We start from the raw sequence: 26724 nt of genomic DNA, 5'->3' as shown, positions 1-26724 counted from the left end.
CCTCCACCCTCCCGCGCCCGCCCTCGCACCCACGGGCGGCGCGGGCCCGGGCCGCGAGGGGGCGAGGCCGGAAGCGGGAGCGGGGGGGCGGGGCCTGCGGCGGAAGCGGGGCGGGGGCGGGGCCGCGGCCGGCGGCGGCGCGGAGCCGGTCGGCAGCCATGGGGCGGGCCGGGCTGACGGCGCCGCTCCCCGCCAGGTATGGACGATGGCTTCCTCATGGAGGTGTGCGTGGACTCGGTGGAGTCCGCCGTCAACGCGGAGCGCGGAGGTAAGGCCCGCGGGCGAGGGGGGGGGGCGGCGGCGCGGCGGGCCCCGGCGGGGCCGGTTCTGACGCGCCTCTCCGCAGGTGCAGGCCGGATCGAGCTCTGCGCCGGCCTCGTGGAAGGAGGGACCACCCCGAGCATGGGTGAGCCGCGCCCGCCCCCGCCCTGCGGCGGCCCGCGTCCTCCCCCTCCGCCGGGGCCGCGCCCCCTCCCCGGGGGGGGGGGGTCGGCCGGCGTGCCCGGCGCACCCTCCTGCCCGCCCTCCTTCCCTGTGCCCTCTTCCCCAGCCTGGCTTCCCCCGCCCCCTGTGCCCCCCTCACCCCCCCCAGCCTCCCCTCTCGCCTCCCCCGGCGGCTGGGTGCTGAGCTGCCGCTCTCCGTTCCCCCCCCCCCCCCCCCCAGGACTCCTGCAGGTGGTGAAGCAGTGCGTGCGGGTCCCCGTGTTCGTGATGATCCGACCTCGCGGCGGCGATTTCCTCTACTCGGACCGGGAGGTGGAGGTGATGAAAGCCGATATCCGCCTTGCCAAGCTGCACGGGGCTGACGGGCTGGTGTTCGGGGCCCTCACCGAGGACGGGCGCATTGACACAGAGCTCTGCACAGCGCTGCTGGGTAAGAGCGTCCCCGGTCAGAAACGCTGTGCTGAGCTCTGCGCGGTAGCTGTGCGGTGACCGTGGGGGTGGGAGTCCCGCGCGGCTCCGTCCGGCGCTGTAGAAGGAACCGCGCAGGGTGCTTTTGTCTGCACGTCTTGTCTGTGGTCTTGCCATCTCTCTCCACCTTCTACCGGTTTCATGTATTGTTGTGAGACGTTAAACAGGTAAGAAGCTGTGCAGACCAAGGGCCGCTGCCCCAAGCGGTTCACACAGTGTTTGAGGCCACCTGGGATGTAATGGCAGGATCTAAGCAGGAGAGGTGCTTAGGTGAGCTGCTTCGGGGGCGTCAGAGTATTATGAATTCCCTTCCTTCTTCATTTTCCTCGCCCTTTGTTCTTTTCCTTATGTCCCTGTTACAGGTGTCTAGGGTATGTCTCTCCTGGACTTTGGCCTCTTCATTTTTTCCTCTAGCGCACGCAGTGAGAAAGAATAATGAGAGAGAGGTGGAAACGTATAAAAGGATACCGAAGCTGCAGTGGAAAATTGTTAGTCCAGATGCCTAACGCGTAGAGAGAAAGAGAATTTGCTTCTACATCTTTTCTGTAAGCTACAGGCAAAGCTAAAGAGGGCTGAGCGTTGCCCTGATGATGTGCTGCCAAGGTTCTTGTATGTATGGAGGTGAATGGGCTGTAGGGAGTGCAGCAAAAGAGAGCGATCTTGCCAGGATCTGCCTCCACTAGAGCAATGAGGTGCTCTGCTGGAACCAGCGTTTCCAGGGCAGGAGGCAGTTGGATTTCTTTTCAAAGAAGTAAATAAGGTTTGCCTAGTAAATAGAGCACCACTGGTGAAGTGAGCTGTGGTCTGAGAGCAGAACTTGTAGGTAGTGAAAGAAATCACAAAAATCAGCTCTCCTGCTTTCAAAGACTACTTGCTGGTGTTGTCCGTTCCCCAGGTAGATGATACAACTTCCCTGCTTCCTTCCTGCAGAGAGACATCTCTGGTGGGAATGGGGGTTCTGCATGATCCAGATGAGGTGGGGGATTTTGGTGTTACTCATAACAACAAAGGTTTTTTTGCTTCCTCAACGGGCAGAAGAACTCTTCCTCACCAAAGAGCCTGGCCAAAGAACAGCAGCTGTGTTGTTCCCAGCAAGTACTGGGACTCTTCTGAGCTCCCCATGAATGGCCTGAGAAGCCTTTGCCCTCTTTCATCTGATGTGCTTTTCTGGTTCTAGCACAAGGGACTCCCTGTACCAGCCCTGACTGACCATATGTCTTCTTATTGCAGCGGTGTGCCGTCCCCTGCCAGTCACGTTTCACCGAGGTGAGTCGCCTGCGACAGTGGCCCTGGCAGGGACCAGCCTCTGTCCCACTGTCAGGGGAAGGTGGGGCTGGGAGGGAGCTGAGCTTAAGGTACTTTGGTCATTCTTTGGAGAGGGGAAAGCTCTGCATGCTGTGTAGGAGCAGGCTGTGGCTGCACTGTTCCCCCAGGAGGGGAAAGGTCCAGGGGGTGCAGGCTTGGGGTCTGTGTCACTGCCCTGTGTGGAGAGGAGGCATCTGAGGAGCTGAGCACGGTGGCCCTGCCACTGCTGTGAGGGGGACATTATAGTCAGGAGCTGTGGCTCCCTGCAGGTGTGGCCAGCTGTGAGAAGGACCCTCCTATCGTTGTCTCCTGGGCTCCTGAGCTGGCTGGGGGACAGGGCTTGAGCACAATGAGCTGAGTGATTTCTGAGCTGTTGTGTTGGCCTCTCAGCCTTCGACATGGTGCATGACCCCCTGGTGGCACTGGAGACCCTGATTTCTCTGGGGTTTGAGCGGGTGTTGACAAGTGGCTGTGACAGCTCAGCGCTGGAAGGATTGTCTTTAATTAAGAGGCTTGCAGAACAGGTAAGTGTTGCCTGTGCTCCCCTGGTTTACTGCGGCTGCTTCCTGGGCATTGCCTGGAGGCAGCTCCTTTATGGTAGCCCTCATTTCTGTAAGGGAACTCCTGTCAAGGACCATTTGCCCTCCCTCTCTGGCTTGGCTTTAATCTTTTCCTAAGTCCTTGTGGCCTGGACCCTAAAGTCTCCCACAGCAAAGACTGGTTGGGTTGTTCTTGCTCGCAGACTGGGACGAGGGCAGTAGGAGTTCATTTCAGCAGCTGGGTGTGATTAGGCCATGCAAACAGCAAAGTGAGGTCCCTGTTGGGGCTCTCACAGTTCCTGTTAGGAAAGTGCAACAGATGTACCTGAGAGGTAGCCAGGTGGGATAGAGAGGTAGGAAGAAATGGTGACAAGTTGCCTTAGCTGTACCTGCAAATTCTTTTCCCCTTTTCCTTGAAACACATGAGTACTACAAAATAGGTGGGTGAGAGCGCACGAATCGTAAGCCATGGTGACATCCATGAGTTTGTGGAAGGTACTGCATGTAAGATTTCTTTGCTATCCCACAAATGCATGTGCAGATGTAGTGCTGAGCAATATCACTAACATGTTATTCTTCTTTCAGGCAAAGGGCAGAATTGTGGTGGTGCCAGGTAATGGTGTTTTGTCATCTGTAACAGGTCCTGTAGTCCCTAGCACCTGCTTCCTAGCCTCTTGCCCTGGGGTGTGCTGTCTGATCTGGCTTTCTAAGCCAGGTCCCCAGGAGGAGGAGCTCCTGCCCTGGTGCGAGTAAAGGCCACCCAGACAGCTGGGGATGGCAGAGCTCTGCAGCGACTTGCTTGCTGGAGGATTTGGGGACAGCTCTACATCTGTGGGAGAATATGAGCCAAGGCTTCTCTTGTCTCTTTTCATGTGCCCGGGTCTCCGTTTTCCCAAGGGCTGTCTTTTCCCTTCAGTGTAGATGGCACTTGTCCCTTAGCGGGGGTAGGTCCCAGGGTGGTGTCAGGTCTGGGACAGTGCCATCTGCGCTGTATGTGACATCGGGATTCTTCCCACCAGGGGGTGGCATCACAGAGCGCAACCTGCAGAGGATTCTGGAAGGCTCCACTGCTTCTGAGTTTCACTGCTCTGCTCGCTCAGCCCGGGACTCAGGGATGAAGTTCAGGTAACTGATTATTTGTTTTTATTTTTTAGCAAAACTGTGCAAGGGAAAAGCTGGATTAATGTGAATGTGAGTTTGTAGAACAGGCATAAATTTCGAACAGCTTCCTTGGTGCTAATCGCGCTCTTGTGGTTGGGGTCCTGATGCCTGGCTCTGTATTCTGCAGTGTGTGAATCCAGCACTGCTCATCATCCAGACATGGATGCAGAACCGGATCCTTGGGGTATTTCTTCTGTTACTGCTGCCCTAGGGCTTGTGAGTGCGCTTGTGTGGCACTCGGGAAGGCAGGTTCTGGTGTAGCTGCCTTAGACCTTTAACACAAGTGTGGAGGATTTGGGAGGCCAGTGGGATGTGCTTCTGAGGAATGGCTTACATCTGTCCACAGGTCTGCACTGGGTTTCTGTCGATGCTGTTGTTTCTTGCCTTTGGATTATTCCTTTTTCTATTACTGTCTGATCTTTGGTTTGGGTGGCACCAGCAGGTTCTCTGGCCACTGCTGAGACTAGGGGAGATAGTGGGTTTTTCTTAGTGTGTCTTAGTCACCTGTATCACCTGCAGATAGTAACCAGTGGTTTTCCTGACAGAAATCCGAACGTTGCCATGGGAGCGTCCTTCTCTGCCCCTGAATACTCCATAAAGGTGGCAGATGTGGCCAAAGTGAGGACCCTGAATGCGATCGCAAAGAACATTCTGTAGTGGAAGGCACTGTGCTGGGACAAGAGCGCTGAGACTCCAGGGTCTTTCCTGCCACATGGACAGATGGGTATCGCTTCCGTCCTCAGGCTGCAGAGGATGTGAACTAGGTGATGAAGCCCGACATCTCTTCCCTTGGCTTCCCCCGAATGACCAGTCCCTGGCCTGGAAACGTACGTTGGCCATTTTAAATAAAAGGACTCATTCCCAGATGTTGTGGCAAAAAGCTGTTCAGCAGTATTTGGGAGGAAGGGAGCTGAGCAAGTAGGGGGACTGAATTGTGTAGCACTGCATGTGATTGTCAAATAAACACTGCAGCTGCCCCCCTCTCGCTGTGCTTTTTTAAAATTTATTCATATTTTACAGGCAAGACTGTGATCTGTGTTGCATAGCCTGAATTAATCAGGCCCCTTCTGCACCAGAGGAGAATACAATCATCAAGAATGCCAGGGAGGGAAACATCATAGCCACAGGTGGAAAACAAGTCCTGCTGTGGTCAGCCAGTAGGGTAGCTGGGGATTAGCAACGCAGCAGCTGCTAGGTAGAGAGAAGCACATTGATACCTAGAGATATTGAACACATTAAGTTCTAATGGGAAGGAGCTTCTAACTACCTGACTGATGAGGTGAGGTAGTTGCGAGGCATCCTGGGCTGTGGGTGCTTGAGGTGGGGGGTGTGTGTGATGAGATTCCTTGGGAGGACAAGGTGCTTTTTCTCAGGGAGTTTCCAGGTCCTTTTCCCAACATGAAGCACAAACTGCTTGTTCTCCAGACAGTGCTCGGGGAACATGCCTGTTGAGTTATTGCTGCCTAGTCAGAATTGAAGCCTTAGACTCATTTCAGTTACCCTGCAAAATACCCGATGAAAGATCTGAATGGTGTCAGTGGTCCATTAAAAGAGTAGAGACCCAGAGATAAAGCAGCTTTATTCTTGCAGCCTGCTTTTCTCTAAAAGATCCACAAAGCTAAAGAGGATCCCCCTGACAGCAGAGATAGCGGACCTTCTTAGGAGACAAAAAGCAGGGTTCAGATTTATTTGCCCCTCTTAGCAATAGCATACAGCCTCTGAGGATGTACAGGAAAATGTAATATTTGACAAGGTGGCAGCACCTTTTGTCACCTTAAACATAATCAGGTCACGGAAAACCTACAACCAAGACTAACTATGTATCTTCAGCTCAAAGGGTACATCCACCTTTTCACATGGATCCATCACCGGTATCTGTCTCCCAAAACACACCTCGGGAGTGTATGTGGTAGTTTGCAACACAGGAGCTGGGAAGGGAATGGCTGCTTAGTGCTGGTGTTGGAGCCTTCTTCAGTACTGGCAGATAGATGTGCAGGCAGTAGGGAGGATCTAAACTCAGAAGAAGAAATGATTAAATTTGTGGTTATAGTCAATATAGTTCAGAATACCTGATTTAAGAATTCATGGCTTATGTTGTGAGATTTCATAAGTTGTGATGATTAAGATACTGGTAGCTCAATTAACATGAATATTTTGCTGAGGCAGCCCCCCTAGCATCGTAAACACAGAGTTTGGTTCTTTCCTTTTGTGTAAAGTTAAAAAAAAAAAAAAAAAAAAAAAAAAGAAAGAAAGAAAAAAAGGCTGTTGAACTCATGTGGTGTTACAGCATAACAAAGGAGAGAAATAAACCCTTCAGAAACAGGTGAGTAGTGAGGGCTGGACTAATTTGTAGATTGCCTTGCAGAAGCCTCTGTCCTGGACCAGACCCTGTGAGAAACAGGCATGAAGCAATGCCTAATTTTGAAAACTTAAGTTATAAGGTGGTGGATAACAGATGGGTAAAAGCAAGGGAACACAGGGAAACAGTGTGGTATTGTTGGCCAAAGAGGTCTTACCACTTTGATTAGCTTGGTCCCAGTGAACGTTTTCTGGGTATTGTAGTGAAGGAAGCTTTATGGGAGGAACTGAAGGATAGTGAGGTGGCTTTGTGGGTTTTTAGGAGGAGCATGTCCCAGGTATGAGGGTAGAGAAAGTGGGGGTGTGCTTGCTTTGAACATTAAAAGATAGCTGGCATCCTGTCCTGAGCAAAGCACTTCAGTTCTGAATGAGAGACCAAAGACGGGGTGAGGATGGGCTGTGACATGTACTGAAAACTGAGACACGCAATGGGACAGAGCATTAAATAGAAGATGTCACGAGCAAGTGGTCCCCTTGGCAGCAGCGCTCCAGATGGGTACAAGCAAGGCCAGAGGACACCTGTGCCAGAGAGCAGAATGACATCAGCACTCTGGATGCAGAAGGGCTGAGGAAGTGACTGCTCCATTCACTTCTTATCCATTGCATCAGATTGCTGCTCTCATCAGCAGGGTATTGGTTCTGGCCTGGAGGACTGTCATGACCCACTCAGAGGAGGAGGGTGAGTTACTCAGATTGGCAAATCCCCAGCGGCGTGGACTAAGGTGAGACAATTCTTAAGGTCCGTATACAAACGTTTATTAAGATTCCCACAGTGATTAATGGATGTCTTAAACGAGGTTTTCCAATAGTTGGTTAGGTATATAACAGATTATGGCAAGTGGTAAGGTATGCCTTGCATTACTTAGCAATTCTAAGAGAAAAGAGGAAACAGAGAGAGATCACCAGTCCTGGTTCAAGCATTGGTCCAGCCAACTGGGCTTCTCTGGTTCGTAAGAGTGCTCTTCTGCGGATCTCCCAGTGGCACCTATCTTCCCCCTTTGTTTGCCGCATCAGTACAACCCACCCTACTCCCACAGTGGCAGTTTTGTTTCAGGTTCTCTCCCAGCCCCCAAGGTGACATATAGCATGATTTGGGTTGAGACACGAGTGCTATAGTCACGTATGTTTAGTGTGATCTCCATAATCTTCATTAGCATATTCAGGGGTGTCAACTTTAATATACATTTTGCAGATAATGAGGCAAAAGTTATTCATTGGACGTGATGGCCCTGAAAAACAGAGAGCTAACAGGCTTCACTAGTTGCACCAGAGCAGAACCATCATGTTTCCACAGGGCTCCCTCCTCCAGCCGCATCCTCTCCCATGTGCTATTCCTCCCACATGGGTCAAGTGTTTGCCTTACCAGTTCCTTGAGCACAAAGCCTGTATTATCCAGACTCCACATTATCCACGCTGCGACTACAGTTTCACTTCAAGGTACTTGTGAGTGTTTGAGACATTTCTTGGAAAGGCTTAGAGGACCTCCGCACCCCTCCCCCCTTATCTCTACCAAGCTTCCTCTCTCGACATTGTTCATGATTCCTTCGGGCTGCTTCTCTCAGTCTTTGTTTTGGAGAGTTACGAGTAGTCTCCTGCAAGGACCTAGCATGAGGGGTAGCTTTATTTACAAAAACAAGTGGATTTAATCAGACAAGCCAATAATAATTAACCAACGAGTTGGACATTGAACCTTTCTCTGGTATTGATGGTAAGAGGGTGGTTCCCGAGCAGTTACGCGTTGTATCATCCTTGACTTCTGAGCTATCTACTAACTCCTTGAACAATGAGACAGCAGAATCCTTGTAGTCAACCTACCATCCCCTTTTACCTACTGCTCCCCAAGAGCACTCATGATGAAGCAAATCCAGTTCCAGCCTTAGAGCAGCACCATCCCCGCCTGCCCCCACACCTCCACTTTCCTAAGCAGCTGCATGATGATTTAGTGGCAGTCACCTGCCTCAGGAATGGTCCTCTGGCTGTCTCAGATGTTGGGGGTTGCCTTAGAATGAAGATTCAAAGTCTCTTTTGGGTTTTGTGGTCAGCCAGCTGCCATAACATGCAGACAACACAGAGGTATGGGAAAGGGAAAAGTAAAAAGAAGAGCTGGGAAAGTCTCCAGGCTCTGCAGGCCAGAGGAAGTTGGTAAAAGGAACCCAGATCCCAGAGACTCAGAAAGACCACTGCAGCATGCAGTCAGCTCAGCTGCCAGATGCTGCAAGTTCCCAGGCTTGGACCACTGCTGGTGTCCCGGGCCTCCTTGCTGGGTGGCACATGAGAAAAAGGGTACTGTCTTCTTCGGCTTCTCAGCCTTTGCTGGACTTTTTGGCAGTATTCAGCAGGCTTGTTCTGGCAGGAGAGGTCTGTTGCACTAAAGTAGTGTCCTTAGTGGGTCCATAAGAGTTTGTCTCTGTTGGTGTGCGCTGATGAAGGCTGTGGTTTCTGAGCAATGGCTGTGGCGTCCTGCAGTGACTCTGTGACAGTGGCTTCCCTGCATCTCCCCTTTGATCTCTTTCTTGGGTCTTCCTCTCCTCCCTTCCCCAGAGCCCATGCAGTTTCCAAAGCCCTTTTGGTCACTGCTTTGGTCTGTGGTGTTGTGCAATAGCACCAAGTTAACAATTAACTGTGTGTCATCAGGGATTTTGTCCCAACACCACTTGAGGGTGTGGGGGGACTTTTGTCCCAAGCATCCACCCAGGACTCACAGCCAGGCAGAGCGAGGGGAAGGAGCTGTTGTCTCTTCTCCCCTGAGCCATGTCGGCAGCCCTGGAGGAGTTCTGTGGCTCCGTCTTTTGGGTGAGTGGCTGCATCACCTTGGGATAGGATGCTCAGTGGAAGGGGAGAGCAGTAGATCCCAAGGCTCGCAGCTTGTTCAGCCAGCGGGACTCAACTGCCAGTGGTCAGCAGAGATTCTGGTATTTATCCAGGACTGCCATGGCACTGAGCGCTATGCGCTGCCTGCGTGGTATCCATGAAACAACAATTCAAATGACAGTTCCCTGAGTAAGCCCTGTCCTGTTTTAGCCCTGCAGCCCAGCTGGGAACACAGGACACCCTGCACGGACCTCTTGCGGGATGATTTGGGTCCAGCTGCTGCACCTGGCTTGGCTCCAGTAAGGGGTGGTTGTGGGGGAGGCCCTTCCACGTTCAGGCAGATAGATGAGTAGGGGGACATCACCTGGGACCTTGGCTGAGTGCTGAAATGCTCAGCCAGGAAAGTAGGTGTTGAGGAGAGGGGTGCGATGGGATGGAGCAGGGTGGGCAGGAGCTATAGGAGTGGTGGCTCTTGTGCCCTGAGCCAGGTGAGGGTCAGGCCATCCCAAGTGACTTGGCTGTCTGTCCTTGCTGCCCCCAGAACGCCTCCTACCTCACTCGTCCAGATGCCGACCTGCCTGTGTGCTTCCAGCAGACTGTGCTGGTCTGGGTCCCCCTTGGCTTCTTCTGGATTTTGGCTCCATGGCAGGTCCTGCCCATGTGCAAATCCAGAGCCAAGAAATCATCTGTGACCAAACTCTACATCATCAAACAGGTAGAGTGGGGGTGAGGGGGCGCAGAGGGCAGGCTGGAGCAGCCCGGGGTGGAGGGGTGGTGGAAAGCCTCTGGCTGGAGTCAGGTGTGGGATGGAGAGATGAGAAATGTAGGAGAGAAGGAGCAATGCGCTAGGGCACCATCTGGGACAGAAATGTAAAGGGGGGCCCGGGACGAGGCATGTCTGGGACAGAGGGCATAACAGGGCTGGGATGCACTGGGAGGGGGGGCAGAGGTGTGTACAGGGGCTTCTCATCTTGTGGGCTGTTATCCTCCAAGCTTAAAATGATGGCAGTGCTCCTGTGGAAGTGCTGCAGCTTCACAGGGCCCTAGAAAGGTTTCCCGGGCCAGGTTTGAGTTGGAAAGGGTGTAACGGTGTATGGGACACTGTGCTTTTATGCCCAACTGTGCTGTCTCCCAGTGGTTCCCGTGTGCACGATGGGCTGGGTCTCCCCTCACGGCTGCTCACCTCTCCCCGCAGGTGCTGGCTACCTTGCTGATGCTGACGGCAGCGGCAGAGTTGGCCCTGGCGTTTGTAGAGGACACAGAGCAGGCCCCCCTGCCAGCTGTCCAGTACACAAACCCCAGCCTGTACGTTGCTACCTGGGTAAGGGATCAGCCGGTAAATGTGCTGTGTCACTAGAGAGACAGGGTGTGAGACCATGAGGCTAAGCAGCAGAAAACTTCCCATAGCAGAGATCAGCTGGAAGCTGCGTCCACAAGGGAAGCATGGCCTGGAGGATGGGGAGGGACTAGCCCTGAACATCTGTCGGTGGTGCACAAGGGGGATAGGTTGAGGGTGGGTGTCTGGTTGTACAGTGCTCCCTCCTTTTGTCCTTAAAACTGGGATAGATACTATGCCTGTGAGCACAGCTGAGCTTTCTGGCAGAAGCCTCAGTAGCAGCAGTATGGGTTTCACAGGACTGATTGCATAGCATTAACATCGGACCATGGCTTGCTGCTCTGATGTCTCAGAGCTTCCCATGGGTTGCGGCTCAGTTTTGTGTGGAGAGTCGAGAAGTGCGACAGGATACCCAGGCAGAGAGAAAGCTGAGGACACAGGGGCTATTAGCTTGATGGAATATGTGCTTGGAAGTTGCAGATATCTTGTACGAGACATGGGATATTCTAACAGTCTTTACAAAGCCATAACTCTCAGGAACTACACTTAAAAGCAAAAGTAACACCCCAGTTTGCTGTCCTTTGTATTTTGTCATGTCATTTAGTTTCACGTGCAGAGTTCATGTGAGATTGTAAGCCAAGGAGACTGCCCAGAGGAGGCTGCACTGCTGGGTCTCTGATCTGGCTTTAATTCCAGGTCTGGAGGCAATATGCAGGAGACAGGGTGTGACTCCTCACAGCTGGGCATTATCTGAGAATCTGGGGTGACAACAGCTAAAAAGAGAAATAGTGCCCTGCTGTAATGTCAGGGTGTCTTCAGACCTTGCTTTTCTTATGAGGAGCCTGATCTTATGTCTTCCTGAAATAAACCTTTGCCCTGTAGGATTAACTCCAAAGCTTATGTAGGGTTGACAGTGACCTCAGGCACTGGGAGCTCAGTGTCTTCTAGGCAGTGAATCCCAGCAGATCACACGTGCTGGTATCCCAGGACACATGCTCCAAAGGCACATTTAAAGCCCAGACTGAGTCCTGCAGCCCTACCTGAACCTCTGACTGATTTTCCTTCCCCCAGCTCCTGGTCCTGCTGATCCATGATGCACGACGCTTCTGCTTGCGCAGAGACTCGGGGATACTTTTCTGCTTCTGGACACTGTCCCTGCTCTGTGGGATATTGCCATTCCAGTCACTCCTCCGGAGAGCCCTGCAGGTTGGGTTTGGCAGGAAGCTCTGTGCTTCCCCATGGTCTTGTTCTGTCCCCAAAGAAAGTCCCTCCAGACTTCATCTCTTGACAAGTTCTCAGTGGTATCACTGAGGTCCCAGCTGCCCTAAGGACCCTGGGGAACCAGAAGAGACCTGAGAAGGAATTGCTGTTTGAATTCATCCTGTCTCTTTGGGGTGGCATAAGCTCTCCAGGACCAATCTATCCCCTTACGGACTTATGGGAGGAGGACAGGAAGAAGCAGGGAGGCGTAGTGAAGGGAAGCTGAGCCAGGAGCCAGAGCAAGTTTTGCACTGCCCTGTTGGGCCCAGTCTTGTTTGCTGTCCTGGGCATGGATCTTGTCTCTGAGTGCCAGGTGGCCTTGAGACAAGCCCCAGCAGTCACTCTGGGCTCTCCATTCCTGCAGGCACCAATCTCTGACATGCCACGGTTTGTCCTTTTCTTCATCTCCTATGGGCTCCAGCTGCTGCTTTTTCTTGTCTCGGGCTTCTCAGACGTTGCCCCAGAAACAAAGGAAATCACGAAGAAGGTGCGAGGTCCCTGCGGGAGTGGGCTTGGGGTACCGCATCCTGGCTGGCGTTGTGCAGGGCAGGGTGGGCTCCATGAAGAGACTCCTCCTGGCCCCTGTGGGAGGGAAGACCTTGGGGCTTCAGCAAGGGGCACAGTGAGAGCTGGAGCCTGCAGCCTGGGTCTTTGGCACATATGTCCAAGGGGAGGCTGCTTCTGGCTGTGAAATGGGATTCCTGGGGCTGGAGCTGGCACAGTTTGAAACCTCAGGTTTCTTAATGGCTGGGGGTGCTGAGTCAACTCTTGTCAACACCACCTCTCAGCATCAATGATCTCTTGATACGCACTTTGCTTTGTGCCCTAGAACCCAGAGGTGACAGCCTCCTTCCTGAGCTCCATCACCTTTGAATGGTACACAAGGTAAGCAGGGCTCTGTGGGAGGTTGGGCTGGCAAACTGCAGGCATGCTTTAGGGCTGGCCCAACCCTGTCTGGGGGAGCCTGCAGCACAGGCTGCTTGGAGTTAGTTGTGAGAGGCACCACATTCGGTGCAGCCTGAGGTTGGGGCCAGTCTGGGTGTAAAGGCTCTGCATTTGCAGCAAGGACTCTCCAACAGGTGTAGTACAGGAAACTTGCTAAGGAGAGATTTCTCTGCCCCACAGCATGGTTTTCAAGGGCTATCGCAAACCCTTGGAGATAGAGGATATCTGGGAATTGAAAGGTAAAGACAAGACGCAGGCTATTTATGCTGTTTTGGAGAAGAACATGAAGACTGCGGTGAGGAAGGCCCAAGCAGAACTGGAGAAACGTAAACGCAAGAAAAGACGCCGGGAAGGTGACCCAGACCATGGGAACAACATGAGCAAGGCCCAGAGCCAAGACATCCTGGTGCTGGTAAATCCCTTCCTACTCTTGGCCTTGCATGGGACTGAGAGATCCAGGTCCAGCCTTGGGGTGTAGGGTCACCTCACCTCCCTGCAGCCCCCTTTGCTGGGTTTTCCCCTCTTTGATTCTGCAGGGCCATAGGCAAGGATGGGGGAACCCATGACAGGGTATTCCCTGTCCTCGGCAGATCCCCGTGTTTTGCGAGACCAAGAAAGTCTCCATCCTTCTGCCCTACAGAAGGACAGGAACGTCCCTCAAGTCTGCAGTACAAGCAGCTCCCTTATCTCTGTCTCTCCCTACCCCAGATACCTCCCAGTAATGAGGTCAGAGTGAACATCACTCTATGATCACCCTTGGCCTCAGATTCTTCCTGGGGTGCCTGATTTTTGGCCTGAGAGGTTCAGCCTGGTCTGGGGTTTGCAACAATTGTCTTTGGTATACAAGAGAGGTGTTAGTACTGGGGGTGTATGACATGAGCAGAAATCAGCGAGAGGGAATATGACAGGAGGTGAAGCTAAGGCTTCATTCATAACAATACCTGATCTGGGGTCTGTGGCGCTGCCCTGGAAGCATCCTTCCAGGTGCAGGAAGCCTGTACAACCAGCTCCTTTACTTCTGTGTGGGCTTCCCTCTAGGAGGAAAAGCAGCCGAAGAGGAAGAAGAAGGGAGACAAAGGGGACTCTGACCCTCGCAAGGATTTCCCCCGGGGCTGGTTGGTGAAAACCCTGTGCAAGACCTTCTGGCAGAACCTCCTGCTATCGGTGGCTTTCAAGCTGGTGCATGATGGACTTGTGTTCGTCAGCCCCCAGCTGCTGAAGTGAGTCCTTTCTGTCCCTGTCCATGCCCATGCCCTTGTCCATGTCCTGGCTTTGCACCCAGCCCCACCACTTCCCTATGTGCACTGCATCCAACCCCACCATCTCCATATGTGTACCTCTCCCAGCCCCACACCCTGGGGACTTTTTGTGCCCTCACCAAAGCTGTGAGAATGTGTTGGGTTACAGTTTAATGAAGAACTGATCTGAGCTGGCTGCCAGCTCTTACGGGTGATACCTTGCTCCCTGCTCCCTACATCCTTTCTCATGCAGTCCTGCTCCCTCGCTGGAGACAGTCCTGGCTCTTCTTTGGGGCCCTTCATGAGTCAGTCCAGCTCAGCCCAACAGGACCTGCCCAGTTTGTTTTGCAGAGCCACACAGTCTCTGTGGATGATCTGATATTAGTGACCCACTGCTGAATGTGAAATGTAGCATCCCTGGCAGAACAGGGACACTCAGCAGAACAGGGATCCCCAGCTTGCTGAGCATCAAGCCAGGTGTCTGGGGCAGGGTCTTTGTCACCACTCTTGTGAGGATGCTCTTCCTGCATTGGTTTGGAGCATCCTGCTCACGTCTGTCTCAGTAGGGTGGGGGTCTCATGGGCTTCTTTACCCTCCAGGCTGCTGATCGCCTTTGTGTCGGATGAGGAGTCCTTTGCCTGGCAAGGCTATCTGTATGCCATCCTGCTCTTCCTGACAGCACTGATCCAGTCCCTCTGCCTGCAGCAGTACTTCAGCTTGTGCTTCCAGCTTGGCATAAATGTGCGTGCCAGTCTCATTGCTGCCATCTACAAGAAGGTTGGTATGGCCCTGTCATCACCCCTGATGGCTTTGTCCAAGCTGGGCTGGGGATACTGGCATCCATTGCCTACCCCATCAACCTGGAGTAAGTGGGGTATATGACCTTTACTTCCCAGGAAGGCAATGGGGAGAGTTTGGCTTGTGGGACACTCACCCAGCACTGAGGACACTCTGGGTGCTAGTTCTGCCTGGGACCTGGGTGCTGTAGTCATGTGTTTGACAGCTACCAGGGGCTGAGGGAGGTTTCTCTTCAGAGCAGTGCAACACCTAAGGCAGCTCTGCTAGGATCCCTGAGTGGGGATGTGTTTCTTTGCCTCCAGCATCCAGTGGCTCCTGGTGTGCAGGCTGTGGTGACAGCTCCTGTGGCCAGCAGAGAGGCACCTGGAGCAAACCCAGGAGCAGTTTCAGCCTGGCCTGCTAATTCCCTGCTCTGTGCCCTGCTGCTGGCAGCCAGGCTGCTCCCAGACTGGCTTGCGGTGACTATGCTTTCTCTCTCCAGGCACTCACCATGTCCAGTGCCACCCGCAAGGAGTCCACGGTGGGAGAGACTGTGAATCTGATGTCAGCTGATGCCCAGAGGTTCATGGACACGGCCAACTTTGTTCACCAGCTGTGGTCATCCCCCCTGCAAATTATCCTGTCCATTGTCTTCCTCTGGAGAGAGCTGGGCCCCTCTGTTCTGGCTGGCATCGCAGTTATTGTGCTGCTCATCCCCATAAATGGGTTCCTGGTTGCCAAGGCCAAAACCATCCAGGTCAGTGGTGGGTTCAAGATCCTCCCTGGCCTCCCACTCCTGAGGCCCACTGTTGCTCTCCTCACTCATTTTCCGCACTCCCCTACTCTACCCTGTTATGCTGCAGATCTTTCCCAGCCTAGGAAGTTCATCTGACTTGGGCTGGGCATGCCTCTAGCCTGAGCCGGGGGGTGATCAGCTGAGATGAGCAGGAGGCATGTGAGACCTGTTCTACCATCACAGCAGAACTTGAACAGTGCTCCGTGCTGCAGTCTTGTGTTTGACAGCAGCCTTGAGGACTGAAAGCAAGATATTACCAGCCATAACATAAAGCTTTAGCTTCTACTTAACAACAGGGTACTGGTTTTTCCCTGGTTGTCCAGAGCCCCAGGGAGCCAAGGTCCAGCTTTGTGGGATGGCTTCTCTGGGCTCTGGAGCCCACCCTTCCCTTACCTGTTGCAGCCCGGCTATATTTCCAAGGGTGAGTTGCTGTCTGGTTTAGGTGACCTCTGGCTCTTCTGTTTGTAGGTGAGGAACATGAAGAACAAGGATGAACGCATGAAAACAATGAATGAAATCCTCAATGGAATCAAGGTGAGAAGCGGAGTGAGACCCCCCCCGGCAGCTCTTGCACCCCTCTTCTTGGTGCACTGTACCTGGAGGCAGCACACCTGCCCTACAGCACCAGCATTATAGTCTAGCTTGGGGCCTCTGTGTCTGGGGTAGCCAAGCCTCAGTCTCTGCAATTCCCTTGGCTTCCCGACCTTTTGAAAGGTTGGCTGGGAAGGAGCTCTGGATACCTGGACCAAGACTTGGGAGCCAAGAGGGGGTTTTCTGGGGGTTTCCTGGATGGCTGTGGTGGTGAGCAGGCTGCCATGGTGGCAGAGGGGCTGGCAGTGACCTGTAAGCTGAGGATGAGGGAGTGGGAATGCTGTGGGGAAGTGCTATGAGGCAGGACAGGAGAGGGGAGATGCAGTGGCCAAGCAGGCTTCTGAGCAAGCCAGGAGCTGGTGACAGAGGTGCTGGCCACCAGTGAGCTGAATGTGGAGGTGGGCATTCCCATGAGGCCAGCACCCGCTCACCTTGCTCATCTCACAGATCCTGAAGCTTTTTGCCTGGGAGCCCTCATTTGAGAAGCGAGTCAATGAGGTCCGGGCACGTGAGCTCAAGGACTTGGTGAACTTCAGTTACCTGCAGTCAATCTCTATCTTCCTGTTCACATGTGCCCCCTTCCTGGTGAGTACCAACAGGGCTGGGGAGGGCTGTGTCCATGGGGATGGGAAAGACTGGGAACCTCAGCTGGAGTGCTCCTGCAGTGAGGAAGGGGCTGGCTGACAGATGCCTGGGATGCAAAGTATGGTCCTGGCTGCTGGCAGGAGAGCTGTGGTAGAAAGGGGTCCCATCAGAGTGGTGAGATGGAGCCCAATAGAGAAAGAAAGCAGGAGGGAAACAGGTCCCCAGCAGGAAGGCACTGCTGAGGCCTTAGGGGAGCATGAGAGTCTGGGCTGCACACAACCACACTGATGGTGGCTTTTTCTGCCATCTCTGCTAGGTCTCCTTGGCCAGCTTTGCTGTTTACGTGCTGGTGGATGAGAACAACATCCTGGATGCACAGAAAGCCTTTACTGCCATCTCCCTTTTCAACGTGCTGCGCTTCCCCATGGCCATGCTGCCCTTGGTCCTTTCTTCCTTGGTGCAGGTCAGCCTTAAAAAAGGACAGGGGGTGCAGGGGGATCTTATGATACCTCTGCCCAAACCAACACATGAGGCTCAGGTGTGTGATGGAGCTGGGCCTCGGACACCCAGGGGTCAGTGCGTGGGACTCTGCTGGCAGTGGGGTCAGACAGGACTCCCGTATGTGACACAGGCTTGGGGCTCAGAGGTTGGGGCTGGTGCTTGGGTGGGGGCTGTGTCTGGGGGGCTCTGCTTACGGGGCTCCTGCCAGCCCGCCCAGCTACGCCCCATGCCCACATGCCATCCTCTTTCTTCTATGGCAGACCAATGTGTCGACTGCGAGGCTGGAGCGCTACCTGGGCAGAGAAGACCTGGACACCTCGGCTATCCACCACAACCCCATTGCAGGCAGGTGAACCTCCAGGTTGCTCCCTGTGGGTCACAGGCTGGCCCAACCCTGGGCTTTCCCCGCCCTGAGGGATGGCTTTCTGCTGACAGGCAGCGCTGTGCGTTTCTCGGAGGCCACCTTTGCCTGGGAGCAGGACGGCAATGCGGCGATAAGAGAGTGAGTGCTCTGCGCCATGTTGAGGGCAGATGGGTGGGGAGTGGGGGCCTTTCTATGTTGTTAGCTGGGGATGGCAATCGCCTCTCACGGCGCTGCTAGAAGCGAGTGCCCCAGAGACGCTACTCTGTGCTGGTCCCACGCAGGAGCCGGCGGGTGACCTGGCAGTGCTGCTTCCTCAGCCCTCATGTCTTTGCAGTGTCACCCTGGACATCGCACCTGGGAGCCTGGTGGCCGTGGTGGGGGCTGTGGGCTCAGGCAAATCTTCGCTGGTGTCAGCCATGCTCGGGGAGATGGAGAATATCAAGGGACACGTCAACATCCAGGTGAGAGGAGTCAGCTGGCGCAGGGGGCTGTGGGGCTGCTTGGGAGCTCAATGGGGAGGCATCAGGGCAGGACTGTTCCCGGAGCGGTGGCTCAGGGCAAGGGCAGGCTGCAGGAGGTGGCGGTGCTCAGGCTGATGCTCTGACGAGGTAGCTGTTCTTGTGTCTCTCTTTCCAGGGCTCCCTGGCCTACGTACCCCAGCAGGCCTGGATCCAGAACGCCACACTGAAAGACAACATCCTTTTTGGGTCAGAACTGGATGAAGCCAGGTATCAGCAGGTCATCAAGGCCTGTGCCCTCCTTCCAGACCTGGAACTGCTGCCTGCAGGTGACCAGACAGAGATTGGAGAGAAGGTATCAGCCTTGGGCGCTGTGGGTTTCCCGTAGCACCTGCAGCAGAGGACAGAGCTGTTGCCCTGTGCTGGCCCCGTGCTCAGAGAGGTCCCTTCCCTTCCAGGGCATTAACCTGAGTGGGGGCCAGAAGCAGCGAGTCAGCCTGGCCCGGGCAGTGTACAGCAACGCAGACATCTATGTCCTGGATGACCCCCTGTCTGCCGTGGATGCTCATGTTGGCAAGTACCTCTTCGAGCATGTGCTGGGGCCAAAAGGGCTGCTGCAAAAGAAGGTGAGCACCCCTGCCCTCGTCCCCACCACCTGGCCAGGCAGGAATGGCACTGGCATGGTGTTGGCCATCCATGGAAAGCTGAGGTTGCTTGCTTGGGACAGAGAGGGGTCCTGTGGCTTTCACGTGGGGCTGCAGCAGGCAGGAGAGGCCTCATGGGTCCCCAGAGGGGTGCCCGTGTCCCTGTAGCCAGGCAGTGATAAGAAGAGAGGTCCCCAGGTAGGGGATGGAGAGCCTGCAAGCCCTTGGCTGGGGGGCAAGGGGTGCTCTGATGCTCACTACCCTGCAATCACTTTGTTGCAGACACGGATCTTGGTGACGCACAGTATCAGTTTCCTGCCCCAGGTCGATAACATCGTGGTGCTGGTGGCAGGAGTAGTGTCTGAGCACGGCTCCTACAGCACCCTGCTTGCAAACAGGGGGGCCTTTGCCCAGTTCCTGAACTTGTACGGCAGCCAAGAGGAGGATGCTTCAGAGAAGAATACCACAGGTACTGGGAACACAACAGGGCTGCAGCAGTTAGAGGGGCCATGCATATGTCTTGGGGTTGTGAAAACCCCAGGACCTGATCCATCAGTCTGACCTGGTTCTATCCAGCCCAGGCCCCAGTGGTGGCTGCTGTGAATCCTTCCCACCTTCTGGCAATCAGTGGCACAAGCACATTCTGCCCAAGATTTGCATCCAGACATGGTGTTGAAGAGCCAGTGAAGGACCTGCCTAATTTTTTCACTCTCTTTTTAGTTTGTTTATGGGTCCCATAATCTTATGTGGCAACAGGCTCCATACCTTAGTGATGCTGGAGTGAGAAGGATCCTTTGGTTTATTCTAAACGTGCTGTCGGATAACATTTCACCTTTATCATGTCCCCCAGTGCTGTAGGGAGGAGTGGTGTCAGGTCAGGTGGATGCTCATCCTGCTGGGGCACAGCCCAGTCGTCCAGCCAAAGCCTGGCTATTCCCAGTTCATCCCCACAGGACCCATCTCCACCTGCTCAAAGAGATGCTCCTGAACTGGAGTGACATGACCTACCAGATCGTGCACCTACTAAACTAGCACAAATCTCTGCTCTATGTCCCACCAGTGGCACTGGGATAAGTCAGCAGCAGGGACTGCCTCCATGAAGGCCTTTAGCCTTAAGTCCCCTCTCAGTTCTCTCTCCAGCACAACAGATTTCTTCCTCCTGCTGTACTGGGCTTGCAGCAGGGTTGGAGAAGGTGTGACGTGTGGTGGTAGGACACAGCCTGGGCCTGGGGTGTGGAGCGGAGCTGCATGCAGCAGAGGTGTGGTGCATGGGATCTGCTCTGTCCTCCGTGCTTGACCCTACCTTCCCTCATCCCTGTGCTTGTAGCTGTTGCTTTAGCTGGGGATGAAGAGCAGGGTGATGAAGACATTGAGCCTTGTGTGGAGGAGGGTCCGGATGATGTGGTGACCATGACCCTGAAGCGTGACGCCAGCATCCGTCAGAGAGAGCTCAGTCGCAGGTGGGAACTCGACCTGAGCTCTCAGCTCCCTCCCCTGGCCCCTGCATTGCTCCTTAGGGGAGAGGGTTCCTGCAGAGAAGAGGCTGGAAGCCTCCCTACTTGCTCCTACCACCAGCTGGACTGGGTCAGGAGCATCTGATCTTGCCTTTACTTACATTAGTGAGTCACAGCCTTACTCTGTAGTCTTCCTTGAATCTCCTGCTGCTGGCTGGTCCTGCTTTTGGGGGTAAGGGCTATGATTTCAGAGCTGCAAATGCCTAGGGCTTCCACAAGGCTCATTCAAAGCTGCCCCAGTTAGGACATTATTTCCCAGAGGGCTCCAGCACTGGAGTCCCAATGCACCATGGGCATGGACCCCCAGGAGAGCACCCTGTGACCATGATGCCCATCACTTCCCTGCAGCCTTAGTAAAAGCAGCACCAATTCCTGGAAGAAGGCCCAGGAGGAGCCCCCCAAGAAGCTGAAAGGCCAGCAACTGATTGAGAAAGAAGCTGTGGAAACCGGCAAGGTGAGGAGGATGGATGGATGAAGCACTGTGCTGCCCTGGCTCAGTGCTACAAGACCCTGACTGTGGCTCATAGAAGCCGGTGCTGTCTGTCTGTGGCCCCACTGCAGCCAAGAGACACTGAAGGAGACAGACTGCCTGGGACTGGTGGGCAGGGTGGTGGAGGGGAGCTCTGTGGGTAGCAAGGCAGGAGTCCCAGGGCTGTGCTGGGTGTCACTGGCCACCATTTGCTGGGCAGCGGTGATGGGCTGAATTGGTCCACAGGTGAAGTTCTCCATGTACCTGCGGTACCTGCATGCAGTTGGCTTGTGGTATTCTTTCTGGGTTGCCATGGGCTACGTTGGACAGTACGTCGCCTTCGTGGGGACTAACCTGTGGCTCAGTGCCTGGACTGACGATGCGCAGCACTACCTGAACCAGACCTATCCCACAGAGCAGCGGGACCTGCGGATCGGTGTCTTTGGGGTGCTGGGGGTGTCACAAGGTGAGTATGGGAGCACAAGGGATCCTGCTCACCTCAGCTGCGTGGTCCAGAAGGGATATGGCTTGCAAGGCCTGCAGCCAGCAGTGCAGCAAGGAGCAGGGGACCCACCATTGTGTTAATTTGCCCGCTGCTGCCTTCCTTCCAGTTCCTGGCAGATCTGGGGACAGATAGCAGTCTGAAGCCAGCATAAATTGCCCCAAGAAGTCTGTGTTGCCCCCTTAGGTTGAAGATCACTGTCCTTAATCAGTTTGGAGATAGTGCAAGGGCCCAAGGGTTTCCAAAAGGTTTAGCATTCTTCCCCTGTGGTGGGATGCAGTTACTGGGGCCTTCCAAGAAGGTGGGATGCAGGACCGTCACAGCAGCTTGCTACAGAGCTGCTGGTTTGGAGCTGCTTCATGTGTCTCTTGAGCCAAAGGGTGCCTGGAGCCAGTATCACACATGAGCTGGTGATGACCGCCCTGTGCTTTCCTTGCAGCTCTCTTCCTGCTCTTTGCAACCATCCTGTCTGCTCGTGGTGCCATGCGAGCCTCCCGGGTTATGCATCAGCAACTGCTCAGCAACATCCTGCGTGTGCCCATGAGCTTTTTTGACACGACCCCGACTGGCCGCATTGTGAATAGGTTTGCCAAGGTAAGAGAACAGCCCCAGTATGGAGGAGGTGCTTGTTCCAGCAGGTCTGGAGAGTGTTGCACGGTGACATAACCCTGTTGCTGTTCAGCGCTGCACAGATGAGCCCAGATCAGGGCCTGGAAGGGACCAGAAGGGCATAGTGGATGCATGGCCAACTGTGAGGCAAACAGCCTCCTGGGCTATACTAGGAGGAGAGTGGCCAGCAAATCACAGGAAGTTATCATCTCCTCTGCTCAGTGCTAGGGAGGTCACACCTGGATGCTGTGTCCCGTTTTGGGGCCAGCTGGTCAAGAGGGATGTGGAGAAACTGAAGAGGGTCCAGAGTAGATTACCAAGAGAGGTAGGAGCCTAGAGCTCATGTCCCGTAACGAGCTGTCCTTCTGGTTATGGACTCTCAGCAAAATATACAGTCTTTGCTATGTAAATGAAGCTCATAAAACAAAGAGAAAATGAGAAAGGAGGGAGAATACAGACAGGGAGTTTCAAGTGTGCTGCCACTCCACTTCTTCCTTTGGTGCCACCTCTTGATTTTGGGGAATAAAAATCTCTCTTGAGATCAAGCCTATGGGCCTGCTGGGTTTACTCTGAGATGAGGGAGTATGTGGTGCCCAGCTAGGAGACAGATGATGACCAGCTGGAGACCTGAGTGCACCTGTGTGGACCTGGAGTCAGCCCTGTCCCTCTTTCTGCCTCAATTTCTGCTCCTGCATCCTGGGTCCAGATGAAGATACAGTTCCCAAAGCTGGTCTGTGCAAAAGGGGAATATTGGAGAAAGCTTCTCTGTTAAATCAGCTGTTCCCAAGCTGAGCTGTGGCCCTAAATGGGGTTGTGACCCTAACACCAATCCAGTGTCATCCAATATTTCTGCAAGTGTCTGGCACTGTTACCACATGAATGTGTAGGAACCCTGTATGTGTGGGGCCTTTGGGTTTCTCCCTCTTTCTGGGGTCACTGACTGCTTCTCCACACTTCTTTGTATGCTCCAGGACATCTTCACGATAGATGAGACCATTCCCATGTCCTTCCGCAGCTGGCTCTCCTGTTTCATGGCCATCATTAGCACATTACTCATGATCTCCCTGGCCACCCCATTCTTCGCTCTCGTTATCATTCCCTTGAGCATCTTCTACTATTTTGTGCTGGTGAGTAACCGTGGCTTGAGAGAAGCTTCTGCCCTGCTTGGAGCAGTACCTTTGCTGCTGCTGAACTTTATGTTGGTAACCAAGCTGTGTCCCTCATTTCAGCGCTTCTATGTCTCCACGTCACGCCAGCTAAGGCGTCTGGACTCTGTAACTAGGTCTCCCATCTACTCCCACTTTGGCGAGACAGTGTCAGGGCTTTCTGTGATCCGCGCCTTTGGACACCAAGAACGATTCCTGCAGCAGAATGAGAGCACCATGGACATCAATCAGAAAAGTGTTTATGCCTGGATAGTCTCAAATAGGTGAGTTTTATTCCTCATGTCACAGCACAGCCTGCAGCACCTCTGCCCAGCAGCTTCTGGGTCCCTGAGACGCTGCAGTTCTCCCTCTTGATCTCAGGATTGAGAGTCTGTGTAGGAACTGGGGGAGCTTGGGATAGGGACACCATCTGTGGGAAGGAGTTGTTTTAGGGTGATTTTGAAAGCCAGAGTGTGGCCCCCTAGAAATGTCCAGAGCCTGGGCAGAGTGAGCTGTGCTGTCAAGGGCTGAGATGCTCTTGGTGGGTTCTGGGAAGAGGCCAATGCTCCAGGCCAGGTGGGAGCGCGATGGGGACAGTATCTGGTGTTGACGTGTTATGGGGTAGATACTTAGGGTATGTGAGGGTTGTACAGTTGGGGCTCCTCTGATACATGGCATTACCAGCACAGGAGGTTGTGTGTGAGACACAGGGGCTGACAGATAAAATGAACCTGCTTGCAGAATTGGCTACAAATCACATGCTGTGTAGGTGCAGGTACCCTGTGTACAGTGCTCAGCGCTGGGTGTGCAGGGATGCTGGTGGGGTGCTTGTCTCACTGGTGGGCCCTGTGTTGGGTGCAGGCAGATGCCTCTCCCACCACCCCTCAGCCGTGCTCTCCCGGTGCAGGTGGCTGGCCATCCGTCTGGAGTTCGTTGGAAGCCTGGTGGTCTTCTTCTCTGCGCTTCTAGCTGTGATTTCAAAGGGCACTTTGGAGGGCGGCATCGTGGGTCTTTCTGTCTCCTCTGCCCTCAATGTGAGTCAATGAAAGCTTTTTCTTATTCCAGGGCAGGGCTGTTTCTGGAAGCAATACCCTGATGGCTCTGGGCTGGCTGGAGGATGCTGCCTTGCATCCAGCTCTGATCCATAGAAAGGGGATTAGCTGGGGTGTCCTATCACCTGGGGAGCTGGTATGGAGCCAGGGGAGCACACATCCCAGTGTGAGGGGGATGCTTGCTGCCATGGGGAGGAGCACATTCCCACTGTGGATCAGAGATGCTGTAGCAAAGCTTTTGAAGGGCTGGGGAGTGGAGAGTTAGGGGCCAGGCCAGGGGTGCTCATGTCCAGGCTGAGTCCCTGAGCTGAGATGGGAGGTGGCTGTTCCTGGGTCCCACTGAGCTCTGCATCCTCTGGCTCTGCCACACAGGTGACCCAGACACTGAACTGGCTGGTGCGGACGTCTTCAGAGCTGGAGACAAACATTGTGGCTGTGGAGCGGGTACACGAGTACACGAAGGTGAAGAACGAGGTGAGGAGACCAGGGTCCAGGCAAACACCTGCTGCACAGCTTGGTGCTAGCCAGCATCGCAGGGTGCAACCCCTCCTAATGCTCCTCTGCCCCCAGGCTCCGTGGGTGACAGAAAAGCGTCCACCCCATGGCTGGCCCAGCAAAGGTGAGATCCAGTTTGTTGACTACAAAGTTCGTTACCGACCTGAACTGGAGCTGGTTCTTCAGGGGATCACCTGCAATATTGGGAGCACTGAGAAGGTGAGGACTGTCTGCCCTCACTCTACCCTTTCTGTAGTGACATGGTCTTAAAGTTGTTTCTGTCCTCTTAGCTTCGGTCTGTGGTCTGGGGAGGGACGGTGATGGGACGTGGCTCCTGGGGACTTGAGCTGTGGGGCAGGGACCAAAGGAGACCATCTGGGAGATGGTGATTGCAGATGCAGGGCACGAAGGCCCACCAGACCAAGATGGAGAGCATCTGCCCTGTTTTCTTCAACCCCGTCAGCTGGTCTAAACAGCTGCTTCCACAGGTTGGGGTTGTGGGCCGGACTGGGGCTGGAAAATCCTCCCTCACCAACTGCCTCTTCCGGGTGCTGGAGGCCGCTGGAGGGATGATCATCATCGACGAGGTGGATATAGCAACGATCGGCCTCCATGACCTGCGCCAGAACCTCACCATCATCCCTCAGGTGAGCTGACCCCACCTCCCCACTGCTGGACATCCTCCCCGGGCTCTGTTCCCTGGGTGCCGCCTTGCCCTTGGTGCATCTCTGGGTGCCTTGCAGAGTCCAATGGCCCGTGGGCATGCCATCGCCACCTCCCCTGCCCAGCTGCAGGCAGCAGGGCAGGCAGGCTGTGGCCAAACTCGGGGGTCTGGAGCAGCTACATTCAGCCCTGCTGAATGGCCGTGGTGTGGCTGAAGATGGTGCTGTCCCTGGCAGGACCCTGTGCTCTTTTCTGGCACCTTGCGGATGAACCTGGACCCCTTTGACCAGTACACGGACGAGGAGGTCTGGAAGGCCCTTGAGCTGGCCCACCTGAAGACATACGTGCAAGACCTTCCTGAGGGGCTGCTGCATCTTGTGAGCGAGGCGGGGGAGAACCTGAGGTGAGCAGAGGAGCGGAGGCATGCCCAGCACCACCCCCTTTCCCTGGTCCCAGGGGCCAGCCTGGAACAGCAGACTGCAGCAGAGTGGCTGTCCAGGGACGAGGCCACAGAAGCTTCTGGGAGTAAGCATGGGAGAAAAAGGTCCAGGAGTAAAGGCTGCCAGGGAGCCAGCGTGAGCCAACCCTTCCATGGTGGCCCAGAGAGCAAGATGCTGAGGGATGTGGTGCTCAGGGTGGCAAGATGATCAGCTGGGGGAAGGCCAGGGAGGGCTGGGCAGGCATGGTGTTGGGGTCAGGGCAGCGTGGTCAGGGCAGCGTGCAGAAGCTCTGCTGGTGTCTGCCTAGTAACTCAAGTTCCCTACCTCATCCCAGTGTTGGGCAGAGGCAGCTGGTGTGCCTGGCCCGGGCCCTCCTTCGCAAAGCCAAGATCCTCATCCTGGATGAAGCAACAGCAGCCGTAGATCTGGAAACTGATCATTTAATCCAGACAACGATCCGGAGCGAGTTTGCTGACTGCACTGTCCTTACTATTGCCCACCGCCTCCATACCATCATGGACAGCAACAGGTAGCGTGGGGCAGTACTGTAGGGCAAGGGGAATGGGGATCGGGACTCCTAGGATGGGGCGAGAGGTGGCCAGCAGCAGAAACAAGGATGCAGAGAAGGGCAGGGGTGGATGCAGTTCCCAGGACAGCAATATATGGAGGTTCTAGGACAGAACAGAGGGATGGGAAGGATGGCCATGCAGCAGTTACGCCTGTGGGCATCCTTCTTTACAGCAACAGGTTATAGAAGCGTTGTTGACATCTTATGTGTGTTACCCCATCAGCACTGGGAGGAGAGCTGTGCCCTCACCTCTGTGCTGAGAGGTGAACCACATAACGTGGCTGTAGGAGGAGGGTCAGTGGGGCTGTAGTGCTGGTGCAAGCAGTGCTATCAGCTCGGATCCTGGGAGCTCAGGCCTTCTTGTTCCCTGCCGCCAGGGTGATGGTGCTGCAGGCTGGGAGGATTGTGGAATACGACAGCCCTGAGGAGCTGCTCAAGAAGCATGGTGTCTTCTCTGCACTGGCAAAGGACGCTGGCATCACGAATATAGAAACCACTGTGCTGTAGGTGGAGCAGAGCAGTGTGCGGCTGTGTGTGTTGGCAGCTCCCTCCCACTGGCACTCACCAAGCAGGCAGCAGCTTCTCCCTGCTGCCAGGCTGCCCAGGAATTTCTCTCTGCAGCTGAGGAGCAGAGAGAGTGGCTTAGCTGGCCGGGACAGAGGATCTGGACTTGAGTGAGCTGTTAA

General features: G+C 54.6%; 3 protein-coding genes across 7 annotated transcripts in view; 2 read left to right on the top strand and 1 right to left on the bottom strand.

Moving 5' to 3' along the window:
- Positions 1 to 26724, bottom strand: part of ATP6V0E2 (ATPase H+ transporting V0 subunit e2) — an 87703-nt gene that overhangs the window by 6780 nt on the left and 54199 nt on the right. The gene's annotated exons all lie outside the window — the stretch shown is intronic.
- CUTC (cutC copper transporter) lies at positions 114 to 7486 on the top strand. Of its 2 annotated transcripts, XM_049811281.1 has the most exons (9): positions 114 to 268; positions 347 to 406; positions 665 to 874; positions 2143 to 2178; positions 2608 to 2741; positions 3342 to 3369; positions 3776 to 3881; positions 6902 to 6997; positions 7468 to 7486. In XM_049811281.1, the coding sequence occupies exons 1-9, from the start codon at positions 199 to 201 to the stop codon at positions 7469 to 7471; spliced, it is 744 nt and encodes a 247-aa protein (XP_049667238.1). In that variant the 5' UTR covers positions 114 to 198; the 3' UTR covers positions 7472 to 7486. The 2 variants fall into 2 exon arrangements, with proteins under 2 accessions (XP_049667238.1, XP_049667237.1); XM_049811280.1 differs by lacking the exons at positions 6902 to 6997; positions 7468 to 7486 and adding an exon at positions 4463 to 5161.
- ABCC2 (ATP binding cassette subfamily C member 2) lies at positions 7580 to 26598 on the top strand. Of its 4 annotated transcripts, XM_049811265.1 has the most exons (32): positions 7580 to 9068; positions 9628 to 9801; positions 10282 to 10407; positions 11494 to 11628; positions 12047 to 12169; positions 12512 to 12567; positions 12808 to 13039; positions 13666 to 13847; positions 14465 to 14642; positions 15145 to 15399; positions 15907 to 15972; positions 16477 to 16614; positions 16931 to 17077; positions 17376 to 17464; positions 17555 to 17617; positions 17814 to 17940; positions 18116 to 18292; positions 18396 to 18563; positions 18864 to 19050; positions 19909 to 20041; positions 20444 to 20549; positions 20811 to 21030; positions 21506 to 21660; positions 22647 to 22802; positions 22905 to 23104; positions 23728 to 23854; positions 24245 to 24346; positions 24443 to 24586; positions 24856 to 25014; positions 25267 to 25433; positions 25805 to 25999; positions 26416 to 26598. In XM_049811265.1, the coding sequence occupies exons 1-32, from the start codon at positions 9027 to 9029 to the stop codon at positions 26543 to 26545; spliced, it is 4659 nt and encodes a 1552-aa protein (XP_049667222.1). In that variant the 5' UTR covers positions 7580 to 9026; the 3' UTR covers positions 26546 to 26598. The 4 variants fall into 4 exon arrangements, with proteins under 4 accessions (XP_049667222.1, XP_049667224.1, XP_049667223.1 ...); XM_049811267.1 differs by lacking the exon at positions 10282 to 10407; XM_049811266.1 differs by lacking the exon at positions 12047 to 12169.

This window comes from Accipiter gentilis, chromosome 9, assembly GCF_929443795.1.
Source record: "Accipiter gentilis chromosome 9, bAccGen1.1, whole genome shotgun sequence".
NCBI lineage: Eukaryota > Metazoa > Chordata > Aves > Accipitriformes > Accipitridae > Astur > Astur gentilis.
The sequence above is the reverse complement of the archived record's forward strand: the minus strand, read 5'-3'. Positions and strand labels throughout refer to the sequence as shown.